Source organism: Atractosteus spatula, chromosome 1 (genome assembly GCF_055471065.1).
Source record: "Atractosteus spatula isolate fAtrSpa1 chromosome 1, fAtrSpa1.hap1, whole genome shotgun sequence".
Lineage (NCBI taxonomy): Eukaryota > Metazoa > Chordata > Actinopteri > Semionotiformes > Lepisosteidae > Atractosteus > Atractosteus spatula.
This window is the reverse complement of record NC_142706.1, coordinates 52,325,670-52,345,043: the sequence shown is the minus strand read 5'-3', so window position 1 is coordinate 52,345,043 and position 19,374 is coordinate 52,325,670. Positions and strand designations below refer to the sequence as shown.

General features: G+C 41.5%; 1 protein-coding gene across 3 annotated transcripts in view; it reads left to right on the top strand.

Moving 5' to 3' along the window:
* znf827 (zinc finger protein 827) overlaps positions 1-19,013 on the top strand; it is a 67,064-nt gene extending 48,051 nt beyond the window's left edge. The window contains exons 9-15 of one of the 3 annotated variants that reach the window (XM_088915140.1): positions 3,798-3,935; positions 5,475-5,646; positions 6,340-6,506; positions 9,066-9,275; positions 11,659-11,836; positions 14,817-14,867; positions 15,126-15,189. In XM_088915140.1, coding sequence (XP_088771266.1) covers positions 3,798-3,935; positions 5,475-5,646; positions 6,340-6,506; positions 9,066-9,275; positions 11,659-11,836; positions 14,817-14,865 — 914 coding nt within the window. In that variant the 3' untranslated portion in view covers positions 14,866-14,867; positions 15,126-15,189. Of the gene's footprint in view, positions 1-3,797; positions 3,936-5,474; positions 5,647-6,339; positions 6,507-9,065; positions 9,276-11,658; positions 11,837-14,816; positions 14,868-15,125 lie in introns of all 3 variants that reach the window. The other 2 variants (XM_088915139.1, XM_088915138.1) reach the window with 2 other exon arrangements.
* Positions 19,014-19,374: the final 361 nt, after the last annotated feature.

The following is a 19,374-nucleotide window of genomic DNA, read 5'->3' as shown; positions in this document are numbered from 1 at the left end:
TTCTTTTGACCATTTTCGCTGCTCATTGCCTTCGGTTTCCGCAATTCCTGCTTTCGGAAAGATTAAAGACGAGGAAAACGAGTAGCAAACTTCAGTCGTTTTGGCGAGCGCCTGCAATGCAGTCTGTCAGCCATGAAAGTAGCTGTGCTGGAGGAGGAGGTGTTTTGCTCCCAGAAGAAGTGGTGCTGGTGGTGACTGGAAGGGGCAGCAGAAGAGAGCCCTCAGTGTGCGTGTGCAGGCTCAGCACGGCTCCTGACCTTACCTTCCTGTCCAGGGGCAGAAGCATACTGACCGCAAGAAGCCAAGGCACTCCAGCTTTAATCAGCGCAATTAAGCCATTAACTACTTCAAGGCCTGCAGGAACACTTAATTGGCTTAATTAAATATTTAGGTCATTGTTCGAGTAAGACACAGACTTGAATGACTCCTCACTGCTTCCCTCCTTCACATCTGCTTCATAAATATTTAAAGCTCTGTATCAGACTTGATTCAAAGAGCAGGGTTCACACAAAGAAATCCAACCAGTTTTGTTACCTTGGGTGGTTTTAGCCCAGATTGGGGGTGGTTTCTTCCGGCTGCTTGTACAGATTTGTCCAGCTGATTTCTACCACTCTCACAGTTGCTATCAGTCTCAAGACTATGACCAGTGTAATGGAGAGTACTGCTGGTATTTCTGTGATGTAAGTCCATAAAAATCTTAAGTACATAACGCTTTGAGAAATCCAGGCCATAATTAAAATAGATCCTATACTATGGCTCACAATTCATTGCCTTTTCAGTGGATTTGTGGAAAGATCAGGGAGGTAAACTTTGTTCCTGTTTGCACTGTTACATTTTTCTTCTGTACTTTTACTGTAGTTCAGTTCCTAATCCAATACAAAAAGATGGATTGGCTTATTTCAGCTGGGCATAGTTACACGCATGTATAAATTTAAAAAAATATAAATCTGCTTGGTTAACACGGAAAAGAAACAGGTCTCAAATGAAGAACTAATCTGGTCCTTGAGCTTAAAGCTCGGTCTAGTGACAAGGTCTGGCTGTCCATCCAAGAAAGGTATTATGTTAATGAATTCCTGCTTTCTCGCTACAACCTCAGGACAACATTCCCTGACTTGAATGCAAGGCTACTTTCTAAAACTTTTTTTTTACTTTGCTGACACAAAGCTAAGCGAGTTGTTGTCCAAGAGCCTGACATGCTTGACAGGCACTTAAAACAGACTGTTATGGAAAATAGGCTTAATTTTTCTGCCAGTGGAAGAATGAACCGGAAACCCATAGGAATGTCCTTCAGGTTCTTTCTCCAGGGTGAACACATCTGGTCTATAATGGATCCTGTTATAAGTATTGATATTGTATGTGCCAAAAGAGGACTGTTTTTAAATCTTCTATTTCCGCTGGGCCTCCCTCCCCCCATCAATCCCTCACTCCTTATTGGTTCTGATAATATTCTGAAAAATTTGTGCTTTTTGCTCTTGGCATATTCACCGCAAGAGCAGTAGTAAAGGCTTTTGCTGAGTAACCAAAGGCTATTATATTTTTCAGTGGATTGAAAGCCAAAATACCACAATTAAAGTTACTTTAATTTAAATCTAGCGATTCTGCTTTCTTTTTGGTGATGGTTTAATGTTGGCGTACAAGCAGTGTGTGGAAGCTGTAAGCTTTATTTTGCGCATATAAATAGAATTACGATTATGGCACAGCGTCACAGATTGTAAGAGGCATTCTCCAAAATACCAGTACAAATACAAGATTTGAAAAAAGAGAGAGAAATCTGCTTTCTGGGAAGTCTGCCTTACAGCCATCAAAAAACATTTTTCTGCTCTCCTTTCCGCTTTTGCCAATAAAATCTGATGTAGCCAAGCAGCAAAGTATGAGAAGCGAATCTCAGTGCACGAGAGAATCCATTCTTATGCCACGTACAGCAAGGAACACAATGGCGAAGAAGTAAGAATGTTTCCAAGGGAACGTTTCAGTTTTCAGAACATTTATGTAGAATATCAGTGCTTGGAGCGACGGAGTGATGTTCTACACATTGTCCAACTTTTCCTGTGGATAGCAAGAGAAAAGCAAACTGCAACAAACACAGAGAGCAGTGATTTCAGAAAGGCATATATGGAAAAATAAAATGTCTAAATTAAATGTATATTAATATTAGTTTTATGGAGTTTTGTGTCAGATGAGACACTCGAAGACTGCTCACATGGGAATTACGTGTCACCTTTTTCAAGTCTGATGGACATAAAATGGAGAATGTCTGAGATGAGCTGAGCAGGAGTTTTGTGTTTCACTGTTTTCAGTTTCTATTATGAAAAAGGCGACTTAAATATAAACATTATTGTAAATTTAGTTAATAATGTGTTTCGGTGATGTCCACGTGTGTGGGAAGGGGGGCAGTGATCTGGAAATCTTTCTGCTGATGTAAGTGTGCCTTGGGATCGAAATGACTGACATTTGAAACAGCTGATAACATACTAGCTGTTTACTTTAAGAACAGAAGAACACATCTATCGTAGGACAGAAGCGTATCAACTTAAAAAATCTTTCAGCACCACTAGCATTGCACTACTTGTCATAGACTAGTATTTCCCAACCTGCTGTGTACCAGGGTCCAGTACCCTGGGATTCTCCTTTGAGGACCACTTAGGCTGAAAAGCAGTCCAGAGCAGGAATACAGTTCAATCTATACTGTTTACAAGGTTACAACAGGGACCAGTGTCGATCCGCGGACCAGAAGTTGAGAAACGTGCTTTTAGGCGACCCTACTGTGAAATACTTTCTGGAAAAGTCACTGAAAAACATGGGTGTCATACCCAAGTTGGGCCATCATCAAAAAGCTCTGTTAGTGTTAGTGTATTCATCGCTTTATATCAGTCCATTTAATAACTGCTTCATCAAAAACAGAGTCGTGGGGCTGCTGAAGCCTATCACAACGTGCAAGGGTGGGGTACACCCTGAACTGTTCACCAGTCCATCGCAGGGCACACACAGACGCACACGCAGCGAGATGCACACACTACCAGTATGTCTTTGGCCTGTGGCAGGAACCTCACACAGACATGAGAAGAACCTGCAATGCGATTATTTTACACCTTACACATAACCTTATCGGTATAAAGTGGAAACAATTAGAACAGGGAAGAAGAGATATAGACTGGATCAGATTTTGAAAGGCAAAATTTGAGGTGCTGTAGGTGCATCCAGGAAGACAGATCAGTGGCAGTAGTTGTCCATGAAGAATTGCCAGAACTCAAAGACGGGAAGCAGAGGAAGATCTGGGAGGATCAGCAGCACATAAGAGACAGATTAGAAATAGTAGGTATAGTTAGTGTAAAGAAAGTTTCATCCTGGGCAACAGCCACAGAGATCCAAAGAAGAAAGATATAATGAAACTCAAAGGAACAGTAGTTGCACGCTCAGTGACAAAGGATGAGAGGATGGTCGATCAGTGTCAAAAGCTTCTGAGAGGTCAAGGAAAACAAGAATGTAAAGTAGTTTAAACAACAAGTGGAGAGTCAGTTGTGTTAAGATATTGATATGGCATAAGAGTAATAACGGCATTTAGACATTCTGCCAGAATCATGTATTCCCACATCTTAGCAAAAGCCAGAAATACTCTGGCTTTTTTTTCAGAATGAAAGTGACAGTTTGAAACTTTCACTTGGTGGCAGTACGCGGCATCAAGGTTAATTCAGGAAAACGCTTGTCTGTTCCTTATTGAACATTTTCACCTGGGAACGAGAGCGGAAAAGTCCTGGGCGCACGGCGGCGGCTGACATGTTGATGCGTGTGTGTTCCAGACCCGGAGAAGCCAGGCCTGGAGCCAGGAAACGGGATGCCTCAGTGGAGGCTGAACGAGCAGCTCTTGCCGTGTACTGTGTGTGGAAAGGTTTTTGGGAGACAGCAGACACTGTCTCGGCATCTCTCCCTGCATACTGGTAAGTACCAATACACAAGCAAATGCAAAAAAAGGAAAATAAAAGCATCTGACAGAAGATAGTAATGTGTTGTCACCAGTTTTTAATGGTTCTGTTATCCAAAGTTATGTAAAAAAAAGTATGATTCTAAAGCACTGTACATATGCGTCCCACTGCATTTGGCTTTGCATTTTTAACAAAATGACAACAGCATAGAAATATAAAGGAAATAATGTTAAGAAAACTAGACACATTTTTTAAATGTTTAATCAACAGTAGTTTTCTATTTCTTAACAACCATTCCATAATCTATTCCAATATAGAATCTCCTATTGTATAGCTTGACAGCCTCTGTACCCACATGGGAAGCTTAATAAAGTGTGGAAAAGAACAGGCACCTCTGACTCCCCCCCTCACCCCCTCATCGAGCCATACAGCTCTGCAGCAACCTGCAGGAGAGCCAGCTCTGACTGGAGGAGGAGCACGTCTCTCTCTGATGTCAACCCTGCCGCAACTGTCCAAGGAATTCTGGTCACAGCTGACTGCTGACATGACCCAAGCTTAAACTCGCAGCGTCTTATTCATGGAGTCACTCGGCAGGCACTCAGAGACAATTCCTTCTGATTGTTTGCTTTTGTCTGTTAGTTTTTATTGCGTGAACATACTATAAATGCGCCAAAACTACACACCCATTCAAAGAACATTAGATCACGTATTACCTGTGTAAGATGTGTAATGTATACTGTATATATCCAATAGTAATTCTGTAGGAAGAAAACAAGAAATGATTTGGCTATAAAACAAATCTAGACAAAGACACTTCTTTTCATTGTTCATTGCTTCATGATGATTCCTGCACCCTGTATGCTGTATAATTGATTGTCCTTTTTGTGTTGATATAATAATAATAATTGCTTACACATACATAGCGCTATTCTGGACACTCCACTCAAAGCGCTTCACAGGTAATGGGGGCTCCCCTCCACCACCATCAATGTGCAACATCCATCTGGATGATGTGACGGTAGCCATAGTGCGCCAGAACGCTCACCACACATCAGGTATCATTGGGAAGGAGAGCAGAGTAATGTAGCCAATTCATAGAGGGGGATTATTAGGAAGCCATGATTGGTAAGGGCCAATGGGAAATATGGCCAGGATGCCGGGGTTACACTCCTACTCTTTTCAAGAAACGCCCTGGGATTTTTAATGACCACAGAAAGTCAGGACCTCGGTCTTACGTCTCATCCGAAGGACGGTGCCTGTTTACAATATAGTGTCCCCGTCACTATACTGGGGCATTAGGACCCAAATAGACTGCAGGGTGAGCGCCCCCTGCTGGCCCCACTAACACCTCTTTCAGCAGCAACCTTAGTTTTTCCCAGGAGGTCTCCCATCCAGGTACTGACCAGGCTCACACCTGCTTAGCTTCAGTGGGCTGCTGGCAATATATTTCTCCTACAATTCAAATAGCCTGTGTATTTTAAGATGCTTAGAACAGAGATTGCACGCCTAAGGACAGGGGCTCCCTGCACAGTTTTACTCTGTTTGCTGTTCCAGAAGAGCGGAAGTACAAGTGTCACCTGTGTCCTTACGCAGCCAAGTGCCGTGCAAATCTCAATCAGCACCTCACCATCCACTCCGTCAAGCTGGTGAGCACTGATGCTGAGCAGATCGTCAGTGCTGTGACTGCGGAAACCAGAGAACGCAAGAATTGCCCCTACTACTACAGGTAGTAGACACGCCCTGGACACATAGCTACACTAAGACATTGCCTGGACATGTAGCTCAGCTTAGACATGTCCCGAACAGGCAGCTAACCTTAGACATGTCCCATATAGATAGCTAACCTTAGACATGTCCCGGACAGGTGGATAACCTTAGACATGTCCCGGACAAGTAAGTTATAGCACTGGACTTGCTAATGCTGAACTAACCTCACATGCATGCTGTGTACAACTAACAAATATTATTAGTACATCCCTTGTGACTAAATTGAAAATCTTTAAACGTGTCAAATAATTATGGCTCAAAAAAGCAGTTATTTAGCAGAATTAAAAAACACAAAATAATAGTATATCATTTTACATATCCAAGTACATTTTGAAATAAGAAAGCTGCGTTGTTGATTTGCACAGCAATCTAATGCTGCTAACACATTGTTACAGCTATGACATTGAGCTGTAGAATACCACTAACCCTATCATCATCGCCAGCGACCTAGAACTAAGCTTATTCAAATGTAACTGCTCTAGTAAGGCGATGTCTGTAATCCAGGACGCTAGTGTATTGTAAGTCTGCTTTTGATTATAAAGTGCCGTCTGCTTTTGTTTGATCAGAAGCAGCAATCTCTTCAGTTTGTCTGTAGCTGTCCGATGCGAGGCTTTGTGACTGATGATTTAAATGATGTCTGTGCCCCCTGCAGCTGCCATGTGTGTGGGTTTGAGACGGAGCTCAATGCCCAGTTTGTCAGTCACATGTCTCTTCACGTAGATAAGGAGCAGTGGATGTTCTCTATCTGCTGCAGCACTTGTGAATTTGTGTGCAGCGAGGAGACGGAGATGAAGACGCATGTAAATACAGGCCATGCAGGTAAGCCAAGGGTGAGGGGAAGGCGATCTCGGGGGCCCTGCTGTGCCTGCTTGTGTCTCTTCTGCTCCCTTCCCTTTGCCTTTTTCTTTTTTTGCCACCTCTCTTCTGGTGATTCATGTGACATTTTGTACCTCTCCCTGTTCTGCCGAATAAGATTGCTTGCAAAATGTGACATAAAGGCTAGTCATGCTCTGACGAGTCCCTGAATCACGAGCAAGGAGTATCAGCAGTCGCTCTGTACACCTGAGGCCAAGTCTCTGTTCTTATCCTCCCCAGCTGTATTGAGTTCTGGGGAACATTCATTAGTGCTGTTTGAAAATCATGATGTAAATGACATTATGAAACTAAATCACATAAAAATGTTCCCTCATAAAATAGTAAAATACATACTGTATGACAAATCATGTAGTACTGTAGCTTACTGTGTCCTGAATCTCTTTGCACCACGAATTCAACTAATACCAGTTTCTATTTATGAACATATAGTTGGAGTAAGTGTTTCTCAACCTTTTTGGTATAATAGCCCAGTGACGAATGAAATCTTTGCAGAGGGCTGATAATGACCAGAGGTTTGGTGGAATCAGGGCCAGAGAACATATATACAAAATGGTCCTGTTCTGCAGTGTTTTAGCTAGCTGCAGGTTACAACAGGCCAAAGAATCTGCCCAGTTCACGTCAAAGCTTGGCGTTTATGACTGATGGCGCAGTTGCAGAAATGTACTTTTTAACGAGGAACAACACTGTCAAGGTGAGGAAAGGGGCCACGTTTATTTGTCAGTGGAGATTCAGTGCTAGCAATAGGACATCTCCCTGAAAAGCCAAAAATCTACCGCGCTGTGTTGTCACTCATGTAGTTAGGCAGTCTAGCACAAGGATGAGGCTGTTTGACAGACGAGTGTTTAGATCCTCTCATCACCCTGCAGCAGGCTGAGTGCTCTGCTTGTTAGGACACAGGGATTCACAGTTCCTGCAACACTGTCCACAGACTGCAAACCCCAAGTAACAATATTCTCATATTGTGTACTATATATGTACTGTAGTTAGTCTCTGTGGTACTATTATATAGAAAAATTGGTGCAAGGTATTTCACTCACAATGAAATATATACCTGTATATAAATCTATTTAATTGTTGCTTGTCCTGAATTGTCCAGATTACAACCTCCGTTCATGTCACCCCATACAGAAAATAAATCTAAACAGAAAGAACTGCTTTGGGTGCTGTATTGATCTCCAGACTGGCTGGGTGTCATACTAAAATATCTTCATGACATGGCTTAAGTGTAAATCTTGAATACGCCCAGTAGTCAGTCTCGGAAAGAAAAGCACCTCCAGTTTGCTGTGCCAAGTCTGCCCACTCTCCCCCGGTCCTGGAAGCTCAACTGTGAAGATGTGAAGACGTGATGAGTGGACTTTGTCAGCCCGCCTCCATGTTTTTAAAGGCTTTAATCAAACCTCCTATTTCCAAGTCTAAAAATAATCCTTACTCTTAACCTGCAAGTGTGACTCATAACCTGAAACCCCCAGATTAGTCTAGTTTCTTTTTCTCTGCTTTGTTCAACTTCCATGAGGGGCTGGTGTTGTCATGTTTTGTATAAGGAAAAGCCAGAGGTTAAACAATGCTTTGTACAAATATCAAAACTTTTTAACAACAGCTCTTAGTTAACTACCAAGGACTTATAACCAAGTCCTGCTTATTCGCAGTAGATACATTCTTGAACTTAATGTGAATAAGAAAAAATGCAAATAATGGGGAAAATCTGTTCTTTATCATATATGTCTACACCCTGTGTATAACTAATACTCCATGTAAATTAACATAAATATGCCAAATAACATGAAGAACACAATAGAAAATACACTACTGCATAGTTTTTCATTATAGAACTGAACATAAAGCACATACAGTTATTGAGCGCAGTAATCTTCAGAAAATTGTGATGAAGCGGGAGAGATGCGATGGTTAATGAGGTGTAAAAACATGTGCTGGCCAATATTGAATAAGAATCTTTTTGATCTGAGAAGCTTTCCACCTCTGAGAATGTTCTAGAAACTTCAGGAATGACTTGTCCACAGGTCATTTTAATTCTTTTGGACTTTTGTCTGAAGCCAGAAGTTGCACAGAAGTCTCACAGATTTATTCATTTTATCTGTGCGGTCCTCTCTACTCACTGTTTTGTGGCGTAAGATGATTTCTAAAAAAAAATGTCTTACCCTTTGTTCAAAATGTAAAAAGAGACTTTAAAAATCAAAAAGACTTTAAAATTCGGATAGCAATTGTACATTTTAATGATATGCTGCTAAAAAATCTTACATTATTTCTTCTGACATTTTAAATGATTTTCATTTTAATAAGGCTCATATCAGACAAAGGTCAAGCAGTTCGGTGTGATAATGAGTTTCTGCACACTATGCTGTTATTGTCGTATATATTCTGGCCATTTCCATTAGGTTGTGTTTTGGGATGAAGGAGGTGCTTAATTAAAAGCGATATTGACCCTAAGTGTGTGGTGTCCTAAAAGCTGGGCTCTTTTTCATGCTGGATATTTTTACCATTAAGGTTTCAACTCTAAAAGCCCTCTGAGTGAGACTAAGAGCACGTCCTCCTCGCTGTCAGCTCTCAGCGACTCGGTCAACGGCTCTGAGAGCAGCGACATCGCCCATAGCAACGAGGAGCTGAAGAGCCTGCTGGCCCCGCCCTCTTCTGTGGGCAGCCAGGCCAGCTCCGGCAGCCACCTGGGATCTGGGGCAGAAGAGAAGTCAGAAAAGGGTACGTCCTCACCTCTGAGAGTCCCGCTCTTTTCAGTCCTCCAGAAGTGCACACCTAAGGTTTCACAAAAGATTGTCTAAATCGGGAAACATCCACCAAAAACGTCAGTAAATATTGTTTTTTTCTTTAATTAAGCACAAACCTGCTAATCCATAAGAGGAAAAAGAAAGGTGCTGCAGTGTTATTGCTGCTGTGGAAACGCAACACTTAGAACGTGGCAATTAATAAAGCAGTACTTGTGTGGTAATAATGTAGTTTCCTACTGTTGTGTAACTGCAATACTTTTGTGTAAGGAATACACTGAGCACCACAACAAGAGTTTACTGATCTCTTCACAACTGTCTCCAGTCATGTATAAAGTGCCTCCCTTATTTATATCTGTTTTAGCAGAGTATCACGGCATCAGTCCAACATTTCAGTGGAGGACCTGTCCCTTCTCGCTTCGACTGGTGCCTGTTGGAGGCACGTGCTGGGTTTAATGCAGTCTTCTCCAGTCCTGGTCCTCAGGGGTCACTGTGCCTGCAACTCTTCATTCCAACAGATCTCTTAATGACTGCCTAGTTGCACTCATTATGGGCTTAATAAAACCAGTTTTTCCAATTCTTAAGGTGGAGGTGATGTTTAAAGCCTGCTGGACTGCTGATCTCCAGAACCAGGATTGGACTCTCCTAGATCATAGTGCTGGATCCTAGAAAACAGCTGTCTATGCCTCAGGATGAACTCTGCTACTCTGTATGACATGTAGTATTACCATAGCTGTTTCTTGCAAGAGTCGAGAGATAAAATTAATGGTTTCTTGAGAAACTTACCAGTGCGGTTTAAAAATGGAAGATTCGTCTTAGGTTATGATGTATAAGTAGTATACATAGGACACAAAAACATCTTTCTGGAAGGGATCACTTGTCAACTGCTCGGTGGTCACATGTTAAAAGTGAAATTAGCTGCAGAATAGCTCCTATTTGGTAATCTGTTACAGGGCTGTGTCTCATTGTTTATTCTTTGTAGTAATTTCAGCATTTGGTTAATATGCAATTTAAAATAGAATAATACTGTTAGAGTGGGATTTCCAGGCTTTTTATCTACACAACTATAAATGTCACTTTCACAGACCAGACATCATAAACCATATTTATATTTTCCTGGGGCAACATGTGGCAGTAAATTTGACCTTAACCTCCTGGCTATTATGCAGGCAAACTGCAGTCATATTGATTTTTTAGGAAGATAAAAAGAGAGCTTTTGAAATATACTTGCTACACAGCTGAGTGCTGTTCTTTGCTCTAGCTAGTTTAAGGAAGACTGTGATGGCTGTGGTTTAAAACGTGCTGGAAACTCCAGAGGGTCAACTAGAGAAGGATGAACTCTTGTCTGTATGAGTGTAAGAAACCCACTACACCACAGATTGAGAAAAACAGATTTACAAAATGACAGGGCCATTTTTACTGTTGTACATTCCATGATCCCAGCGTGGAACATATACCACCCAGAATGCTTGGTACAACTCGTCATATAATGAAACAAAGAAATGAGCATATCTGGATTTTAAATCCCTTCAATTCAAACAAAAACATGCCAAATAAATATGATAAATGCACGAAAGCCTTTTACTCTTTTATGTCAGTATGTGTTTATCTTAAGGCTGTTTGAAATTCTTGATCATTTGGTTTGTATTAGGTCATCAGTCAACAGATCTGTGCATTTTTTAAAATAATGATAGTGGCCTTAAAAAGTCTGCCTTACACACTGTTTTTTCATAAACACTAGGACCACTTAGGTGTCTAAGAAAGTACAAACGATACATGTCTGATGCTTAATGTGACTTTATTTTCCTTTTTATTGGAACATAATACCTCTCTTACCTCAAATTATTCACCTAATCAATCCGATTCATAAAGCATATTTCTAAAATAAAGCTGGTAATGCATAATTATGATACTAAAAATCTCACTCACTTCTCCTTTTCCCTATTTGTTGTTGACACTGTGTCAGAAGGTTGTCAATCAAACAGCAAAGTTTTCCTGATGCTAGGCTGTGACGTGTGAGCAGCACAAGGAACACTTCCGAATGTACTTTTTCTGATGCCCAGAGTAATGTTTCGTGAGCTGTGAGTGGATATTGCTTCCGTTTTACCTGCAGTGTTCCACACTGACATGACATCCGCGTTGTACAGCTGCCCGTCTAATTCAAAACCCAATGAAATGCGCAACGGCTCCGTTTGTATCTTGGCATGGCAAAGAATGCGCAAGTATTTCATGCATCCTGTTCTGTGAAAACAGGACGTGATTTCCGTTACGGGTTGGCCACTTCGAAATACTGGAAAAAACAAGAGATGGTTTCTCTCTGATGAGTTCACGCCCTGCCTCTCCCTTGGAATCGCCCGCAGGTTTTGAGTGCGTGTTCTGCAACTTTGTCTGCAAGACGAAAATGATGTACGAACGCCACCTGCAGATCCACCTGATCACGCGGATGTTCGAGTGCGACGTCTGCCACAAGTTCATGAAGACCCCCGAGCAGCTGCTGGAGCACAAGAAATGCCACACAGTCCCCACTGGAGGGCTCAAGTAAGGAAAGCAAGTACAGCGGAGGCTTCTTCCCCATTTGTCTCTCTGAGGCAGCGCACTTGTTTAATGTAGCTGGATCATCCACCAGACAGCACCTGATTTTTAGAGATCCTCTATTAAGCATGCAAAAAACACACCCTTTTCAAAATCAGTAAGGAAATATCATTGGTGAGGAAAAACAAGGTGATTTTGGCTGCAGCGTTTTCTGCTGTATTAACATGGAGATTGAACACTGAACAGCTCTGGACCTGTTTCGATTCCCCATCACATTCCCATTTTCAACCTGTATAAATGTAAGTGTTTCAGCTCTCCTGCATTAAAGAATAGGGAAGGCTGTATTGGGTCAGCTACATTAAAGCTTTGTGCAAAGCCATTGTTTTATGTTTTTTTTAACCCACGGTCAAACACACTTGGATGACTACAAATATACATCAGTCGTAATTATGTGTGCTTTATTTTTGCACCTTCCGTAATATAAAGCATGCCACTCCCTCCAAAAGTCAAAACTGGTATTTTCACTTTGAACTCTGATTGTAATCAGTTCTCATAAAACACTTGACTGATTAGCACAACTCCTGAAAGTGAATAGGTCTGTCCTCTTAAGTCCATTGAACTGGTAGTGTGGAACTTTTCATTTTGAAGGAGCACAAGTATTGGGACAGTTGACTGACAGTCATAAAAGAGCTGTGAGCGTCACGTCAGTCTATCATGATTGCCTTCATTGTTAGACCAGGGAATTTGGAAGCTGAAGGAAAAAGGGAGCTCAGTCAGAATCACAGCACAGAAACTGAGCATACCAGTATCAACAATCTGAAATGTACTGAACACGAACGAAACCACAGGCATAATTACCAATCGGCCAAGACCAAGTCAGGCAAAAATAATGTGCAGTTGATGGTCGAAAAAAGTCTGGGAGCTATGAATGAGAACCGTGAAGCAGCCTCAGGAGTGCAGGGGTGAAGGTATCACAATCCACAGCTGGCAGAAGAATGAAACAGGAACTTTTTCAAAGATCATACCGCAAGATGTTAACTCTCATCAGACTCTTCATGAACTGAAAATCCAGATTACTTTTTCATTGGTACTAGAAAGGTGAGCCGGGGGTGTTTTGGGCAAATGAGACCGAGATCAACCTCGGTCAGCCTAGGCCATGACATCACCTCACCTCGCCTGTGAAGCATGGTGGGGGTCCGCCTCTGGAACTGCCTCACTCCACTTTATTGATAATGTAACTAATGGCTAACGAAAGTCAGTCTCCTGATTTAAATCCATCTGAGTTCATGCTTTGCATGCTGAAGGAAAAAGTAGCCACAGCACCCAAGAATAGGCAAGAATGCAAAGGGAGTGCAGCTGGCAAAACACCTCCAATGGTCACACAAAGAGTGTAGTGGGGTCAGTAAGTCGTTATGCAGTAGCTCCCGCGAAGGAATTTGAAATTCCATACTGACCTTTACACTGTGACATTTTTGTAATGGTCACTGAAAATCAACTTGTTCAACGCAAACTGTGGCTTTGTTTAATATAGCACTACATATGCTTGCATTCCCTAGTCATGAAATGTTACTGTATATTGTACTTGTCCTTTACATTAGTCGTGTGATCACAAATGAAAATTCCTCGATTGTAAAACAAAAATAACATTGTTTTTCCTGTCCCACTACAAATTTAGGGCACTGTAAATATATGGATATAAGATAAGTATTATAAAAATCAGCATATTTTCTTATTATTCACAAAAGATGTACCAAAGTTTGCCTAGGACTGTACATTCATTGACTTGTTTCAAGTAATGTTTAAGACTTTTGTACAAGCCAGTCATACAGTACAGCATGTGTTATGAATGGAAGATGGTAGACCAGACACACATCCAAGAGCAGCTGGCAAAATAGAAACATAGAAAGAAAAAACACAACAGGTCTTATGTACAGTAGTTTATTCAACAAATTTTTTTCTTTCTAGTTTTCAGTATGGAATTTTGCAGACTCAACTAGAAACCTGCTTGTAACTCCAGGCTTATGATGAGTTTTTCCAAAGTTAGAACAATGGCTTGCCTTACCACTCATTGTGCTTCAAAAGAGTTTTCAAACCCTAGTCCTGGAGGGCCAGTGTATCTATGAGTTTTTACTCCAGCAGAACTCTTAATGTATATCTGCGCATTTGTGACTTAATTCGACCTGTGTATTGTTTTAAGCCAGCTCTTCAGAAAGCTCTGTAGAAAGACTTGGAACAACCTGCAGGCTCACTTGACTCCAGGTCCAGGGTTAGATATTCCCTGGATATTAGATATGGACCTGAAAGGGACCCCGGTCTAGGTATTTCAGTAGCTGTCTTCAGCTCACATCTCCTAAGAGCGAAGGAAGGACGGCCGTCATATCATTCCTGTTCCATTTCAGCACTTCGCTACTTCTCTGAACTTGACATGAACGAACACACTGACTTGGCAGAAGACCATTCCTCCTCAACCTACTTTTACACGGCTCTAACAAGGCCTGTTTCAAATGGCACTACATCAGTGATTTGGTGGTTGCACATTGGAAGATCGAGGGTCTAGCCTTCGAGTGAAGTGTGAAGATAAGGGATAAAGATCTGTTGAGTGTGGTTATTAGCCGTATGTGTGTAAGTGCTGAAATGATTCCTTCTTGATCTTTTTGTTGCGAGAGTTTCTCATTTCTATCTACAATACAGTGACCATTTCAACCTATATTTTGTTTTAAAGAGACATACACTATTGTAATAACAAGAATCGTCCAGCTTTCAAGTTAAAAGCTGGAAGTAGAGCTTGAAAGCTCCTTTGTACCTCTTTTCCTGTGCGCTGTCATCTGGACTGTATGGAGATCGGTGGGCTGTCTTAATCAGTGATGCTCAGGCAGCCAGCTGGGCTTGGGCGCACAGGGCAGGGCAGTGTTTATCCTCTAGCATATAGGGGAGTGCAGGATAAAGGGGCTTCACCATTGGTTTCTGAGGTGATTCTGTTCTGCAGGGTTTGTGAAGCACTCTGGGGTCCTGAGCAGATGAAAGGTGCTATATAAATGTAAGTCTCGTTCATTTATTCATTTACCTATGTACAAAATAAAACCTGGAGAATTAAATTATCTGCATCACAAAAAAAAACACTCACATCAACAATATACACACACCAACAAACACGTTTTCACTTTTCAGCTCTTACCCCCTTCATCACGCTTTAGGGAGTGTGTTTGCGTAATATTTTTTAACAAACGCTCCTGCCTCTTATATTCTTCCCTTTCCTGTCTAACGCCCGCTTCCGTCTGTGTCTGTTCTGTCCCAGGTGCCCTTTCTGCATCTACTCCACCAACCGGCCCACGGCCATGGAGTGCCACCTGAAAACGCACTACAAGATGGAGTACAAGTGCCGCATCTGCCAGGCGGTCAAGGCCAACCAGCTGGAGCTGGAGATGCACATCCGCGAGCACCGGCTGGGCAACCACTACAAGTGCGAGCAGTGCGGCTACCTGTCCAAGACCGCGAACAAGCTGATCGAGCACGTCCGCGTGCACACGGGCGAGCGGCCCTTCCACTGCGACCAGTGCAGCTACAGCTGCAAGCGGAAGGACAACCTCAACCTGCACAAGAAGCTGAAGCACGCCCCCCGGCAGACCTTCAGCTGTGCCGAGTGCTCCTTCACCACCACGCACCCCTTCGTCTTCAGCCGCCACGTCAAGAAGCACCAGAATGGGGAGCCGCCCGATGAGGAGCCACACCGCCAGCTGCGGAAGGGCAAGGAGGCCTTCCTTGTGGGCAGCGCCGGCAGCGCCAGCAGCAGCAGCAGCAGCAGCGAGAGCAGCAGCCCCCTGCTCACCATGTCCGCCTCTCAGGCGCTGCAGTCCGTGGCGCTGTCCGTGACGGGCAAGCAACAGGAAGCCAAGCCGGCCCTCCACTACCTTTCGGCCAATGGCACGTCCTTCGCCTCCCGCTACGAGAAGTACAGGAACTGCGATCTGGCTCACCTCATCCCCCTCACCACCCTGTTCCCCCCGAGCCAGTTCGGGGGAGGCAGCACATTCCACCCGCCTTCCTCCTCCTCCTTCTCCAGACTACATCCCTCCTCCTGTTCCTCCCCCTCCCTGTCCCTGTCTCCCGACGCGCTCAAACACTCCTTCCTCGCCTACCTGGGACTGACCGAGAAGGCAAAGACGGTGTGATGCTGCCTCGCTTCCCTCCCTTGACCGTTGCGGGAGCGAACTGTGCCGCCCGCTGCAATAGGACCTGTCCGACCAAGTTACCATAACGTGCTGGATATAAAAGTAGTCGAGGTAGAAAATTCAAAGGCTGTATGTGCTTAATGCATTTATATCAAAGCTGCTTTCTTTTCTGTTGTAATTTAGTTTCTTTGCTTTTTTTTTGTAAAGAGGAACCCACTGCACTACCTGAAACGTTTATAAAAGACAAGAGAGAGGAAGAAGTGCTGCACACGTCCTACTAGAGATTGCTTTTCTCAAAGCTTTAGGAAGCATGCTTTTCTGTCCTGACTTCACAGGTGTTAGTATGGTCTTGGACCAGGGACGCTGAACACCACAGCATTGCCGGTAGCCTGTATTTGTCCGTGTCCCTCTGGCTGTTTGAAGGCGACGTTGTCGTGGGTTTTTGAGCCGTCTACCAGAGCAGACCCGGATTTATTGTGAATGTCTTCTTTCAAAGGACAGCAACTATTTTTGATTCCCATTGCCTTCTTTTACCTGAGAAAGCACTCTTTGATGAGATATACACCTCATTTCCACTGCAAGTGGCGACAGCAGGTACAACATAGGTGTTTCAAATCATTTACGAAGATCTACGTCCAATCAAAGTCAAAGTTGAATATAATAATATCATTAAGAAATCATGAAATGCATTTGGAATTTAAGTGGAATTACAGAAGATGGTCTGAATAAATTATGTATCAGCTGGTTCAGTCTGGGTAGCTGTGGTTTTTTAATGACTTTTTTGAGCCAGAAATACTCCCGTTACCTCTTTATTTTGTATTTAGAAAAGCTGAAGAAATTAAGAATTGCAAATACTCAGACATGAGCGCCTGTAAATTTGTACTATAGCTGTAAAATGTGATGTATCTGAAGAAGTGAAAACATTTTCACTCAGTGTTTTACAACCACGTGCAATTTCCTTCCAAATGTGCTCTGTCTCCTGCTTTCTGGATAAAAGGTCATTTGGAGGATGACAGATAACAGCTATTTAGTCCTTAAACTCAGTTTTATTGTAGAGTTTAACACATAATGGGTGATTTGTTTAATGACCATGGCCTTTACCTCCTATCTAATGCTGTTTCCAGGTGCCCATGTTCAGTTTTTTGTATTATAAAAGCTGTTCCAAAAGGACTTTTTTGAATGTAAATTTAGACGTGACAAAAAGCTAGGTATAAAGTTCCAAGATTGGTTAAGATTTAATGTAAACAACAGAGTATTTGGTGGCCTTTTGTGTTAGTGTTTAATACTTGTTTTTATTATCAGAGATTCTGTCATGACATGTGATATAAATCACACCTTGAAAAAGGCTTATGTGTGTAGTGAGAAAGTCACCATTCATTTTCTATGATGTATCATCTCTCTATTCTTTTTACATTTGCCATGGAGACATTATATCCTCTTGAGCTTTTCTCCTTTTTATTTTTAAAAACATAATTGCACTTAATAGCTTCGAAATTAAAATAAAATGCACTTAATATTCCCTTTACATACTGTATAAAGATACAAGAACCAGGGTTTATTGTACAGTATAATTGATTTTGCCTGTAAGGTAGTCCTGTAAAGAAACACTCTCATTCATATATACTATGTTATTTTTTTGTATTATAAAAAAGTTTGTTTTTAGATGCACATTTCTGGTGGTGCAGTGGTTTCCATGTGTTAAACCCTCTAAGGAATGGAGAAATACAATGTTATGTACAGAAAGTCCTCTCTTCTTTGGTTATTTGATAAATAGATGTTAGAGGTCAAACTCCTGGGCAAAGGTGCTCAGGCTAAATGAAAAAAGGCAGTTTTGCACAGTGCTTTAGTCTTGCACTATTTTATATTTGTCATTTAGAAAAACAAAGTATACCTGGCTGAGATTTGGCATTATCTCTGTATACAAAAAGGAAAGAGGCAAAACTCAATGATTTACCCTCATAGGTGAGAGGAAGTTCCTACCTATGGCACTCATGTTTCCTAAGTGGTCTTTAAGCCAAAACGATTTACTGTTTGCAAAGGGATTTTGAATTCGCACCAATTTTTTTGTGTCTTGTTTTTTTTTTTATTTTGTTTTTGTAATGGAAAACAAAGCTAACTTTTAAAAAGGCAGGTTTTAAAGACCAAAAGAAAATTGAAAAAAAAATTGGGCTGCGCGCTGAGGAATGAGTTTGTTTGGTTCTGAAAGCAGGGGGAAGGCAGTGTGCCTTTGCTCCCCCTGCAATTTTGCTATGTGTATGTACAGCATGCAGTCCTGGTGCTACATTATTTCAATATGGGGTGCTCTTGAACAGTCAAGTTAAGAACTCCCTTCAAATTTACATTATCTTTTATACTCTAGTGCCACTTGGTGGAAGGGAACAGTCTGAGATAGCTGAGAATGAGTAAAACTGATTTTCAGTGTCGACTCTGAAAAACGTGTCTGCTGACACTTTTTGTCTGCCTTTGAATATATCTAAAATGGCTGCACTTTCATGCAGTGTTCAATGGAAAAAACTGACAGTAATCAGGCTGTCCTTTCTATACCAGTATTTCTAAGCACTTGATTCAGCTATTATTTGGCTACGTGTAAGCAGCACAGTGATTTAAAGTTATTGCGTGACTACCTTTAGCACTTCGGAAGATGCATGATATTGCAAACTCTAGTTCTTAGCACTTACTTTTTTTTCTTAAAAGCAAACTTTTTTTGGATTCCATTTAATCATGCTGTTATTTCTCTGCACTCTTTTCTGTCCTTGTTTTGCTTTAAGTTTGCTGTATTTACTTCTCAAAGAAGCTCAATAATACTTTAGTATTTTCTTTCGGCACAGTAAAATGTTATGTACTGTATAAAGCTTTTTTATTACTTCATCTTTAAGGCTGTACAGGGTTGTTTGTGACAATAACTGGTAATTAGATCATTTTGTATTTTTTTGTTCTGTTGGTTTTTTTTGCATTATTTTATGTTCAATTGCCAGTTCTCATTGTAACAGGATTTGGAAGTAAAGCTTACTCCAGATATTGTTCTTGTTTTGTCTTCTTTATCCATTTTCAGTATTGTAATATGTTAATTTTATTTCCTCGATGTTTCAAGATTGTACCTTTAGGGAGCATTCTTCAGTGTTTTCAGTGTGATTTATTTTGTGTTTGAGATTACATTGATAGACCCTTAAAGACATGTTTTGTCCTTTATGGAGGTGATAAAAAATACTGTTATATTTTGGTGTTAAATACTACTTCTGTTGTAAGACCGAAGTATTAAGTACGCAACAAGTGAAGTTTTAAGACTACAACAAAATTAATAAGTAGAGCCTTAGAAGATGTATAAAATTGGGTTATGTGACAAATTCTTTTTTTTTTATTGCTACTTGTTCTTAC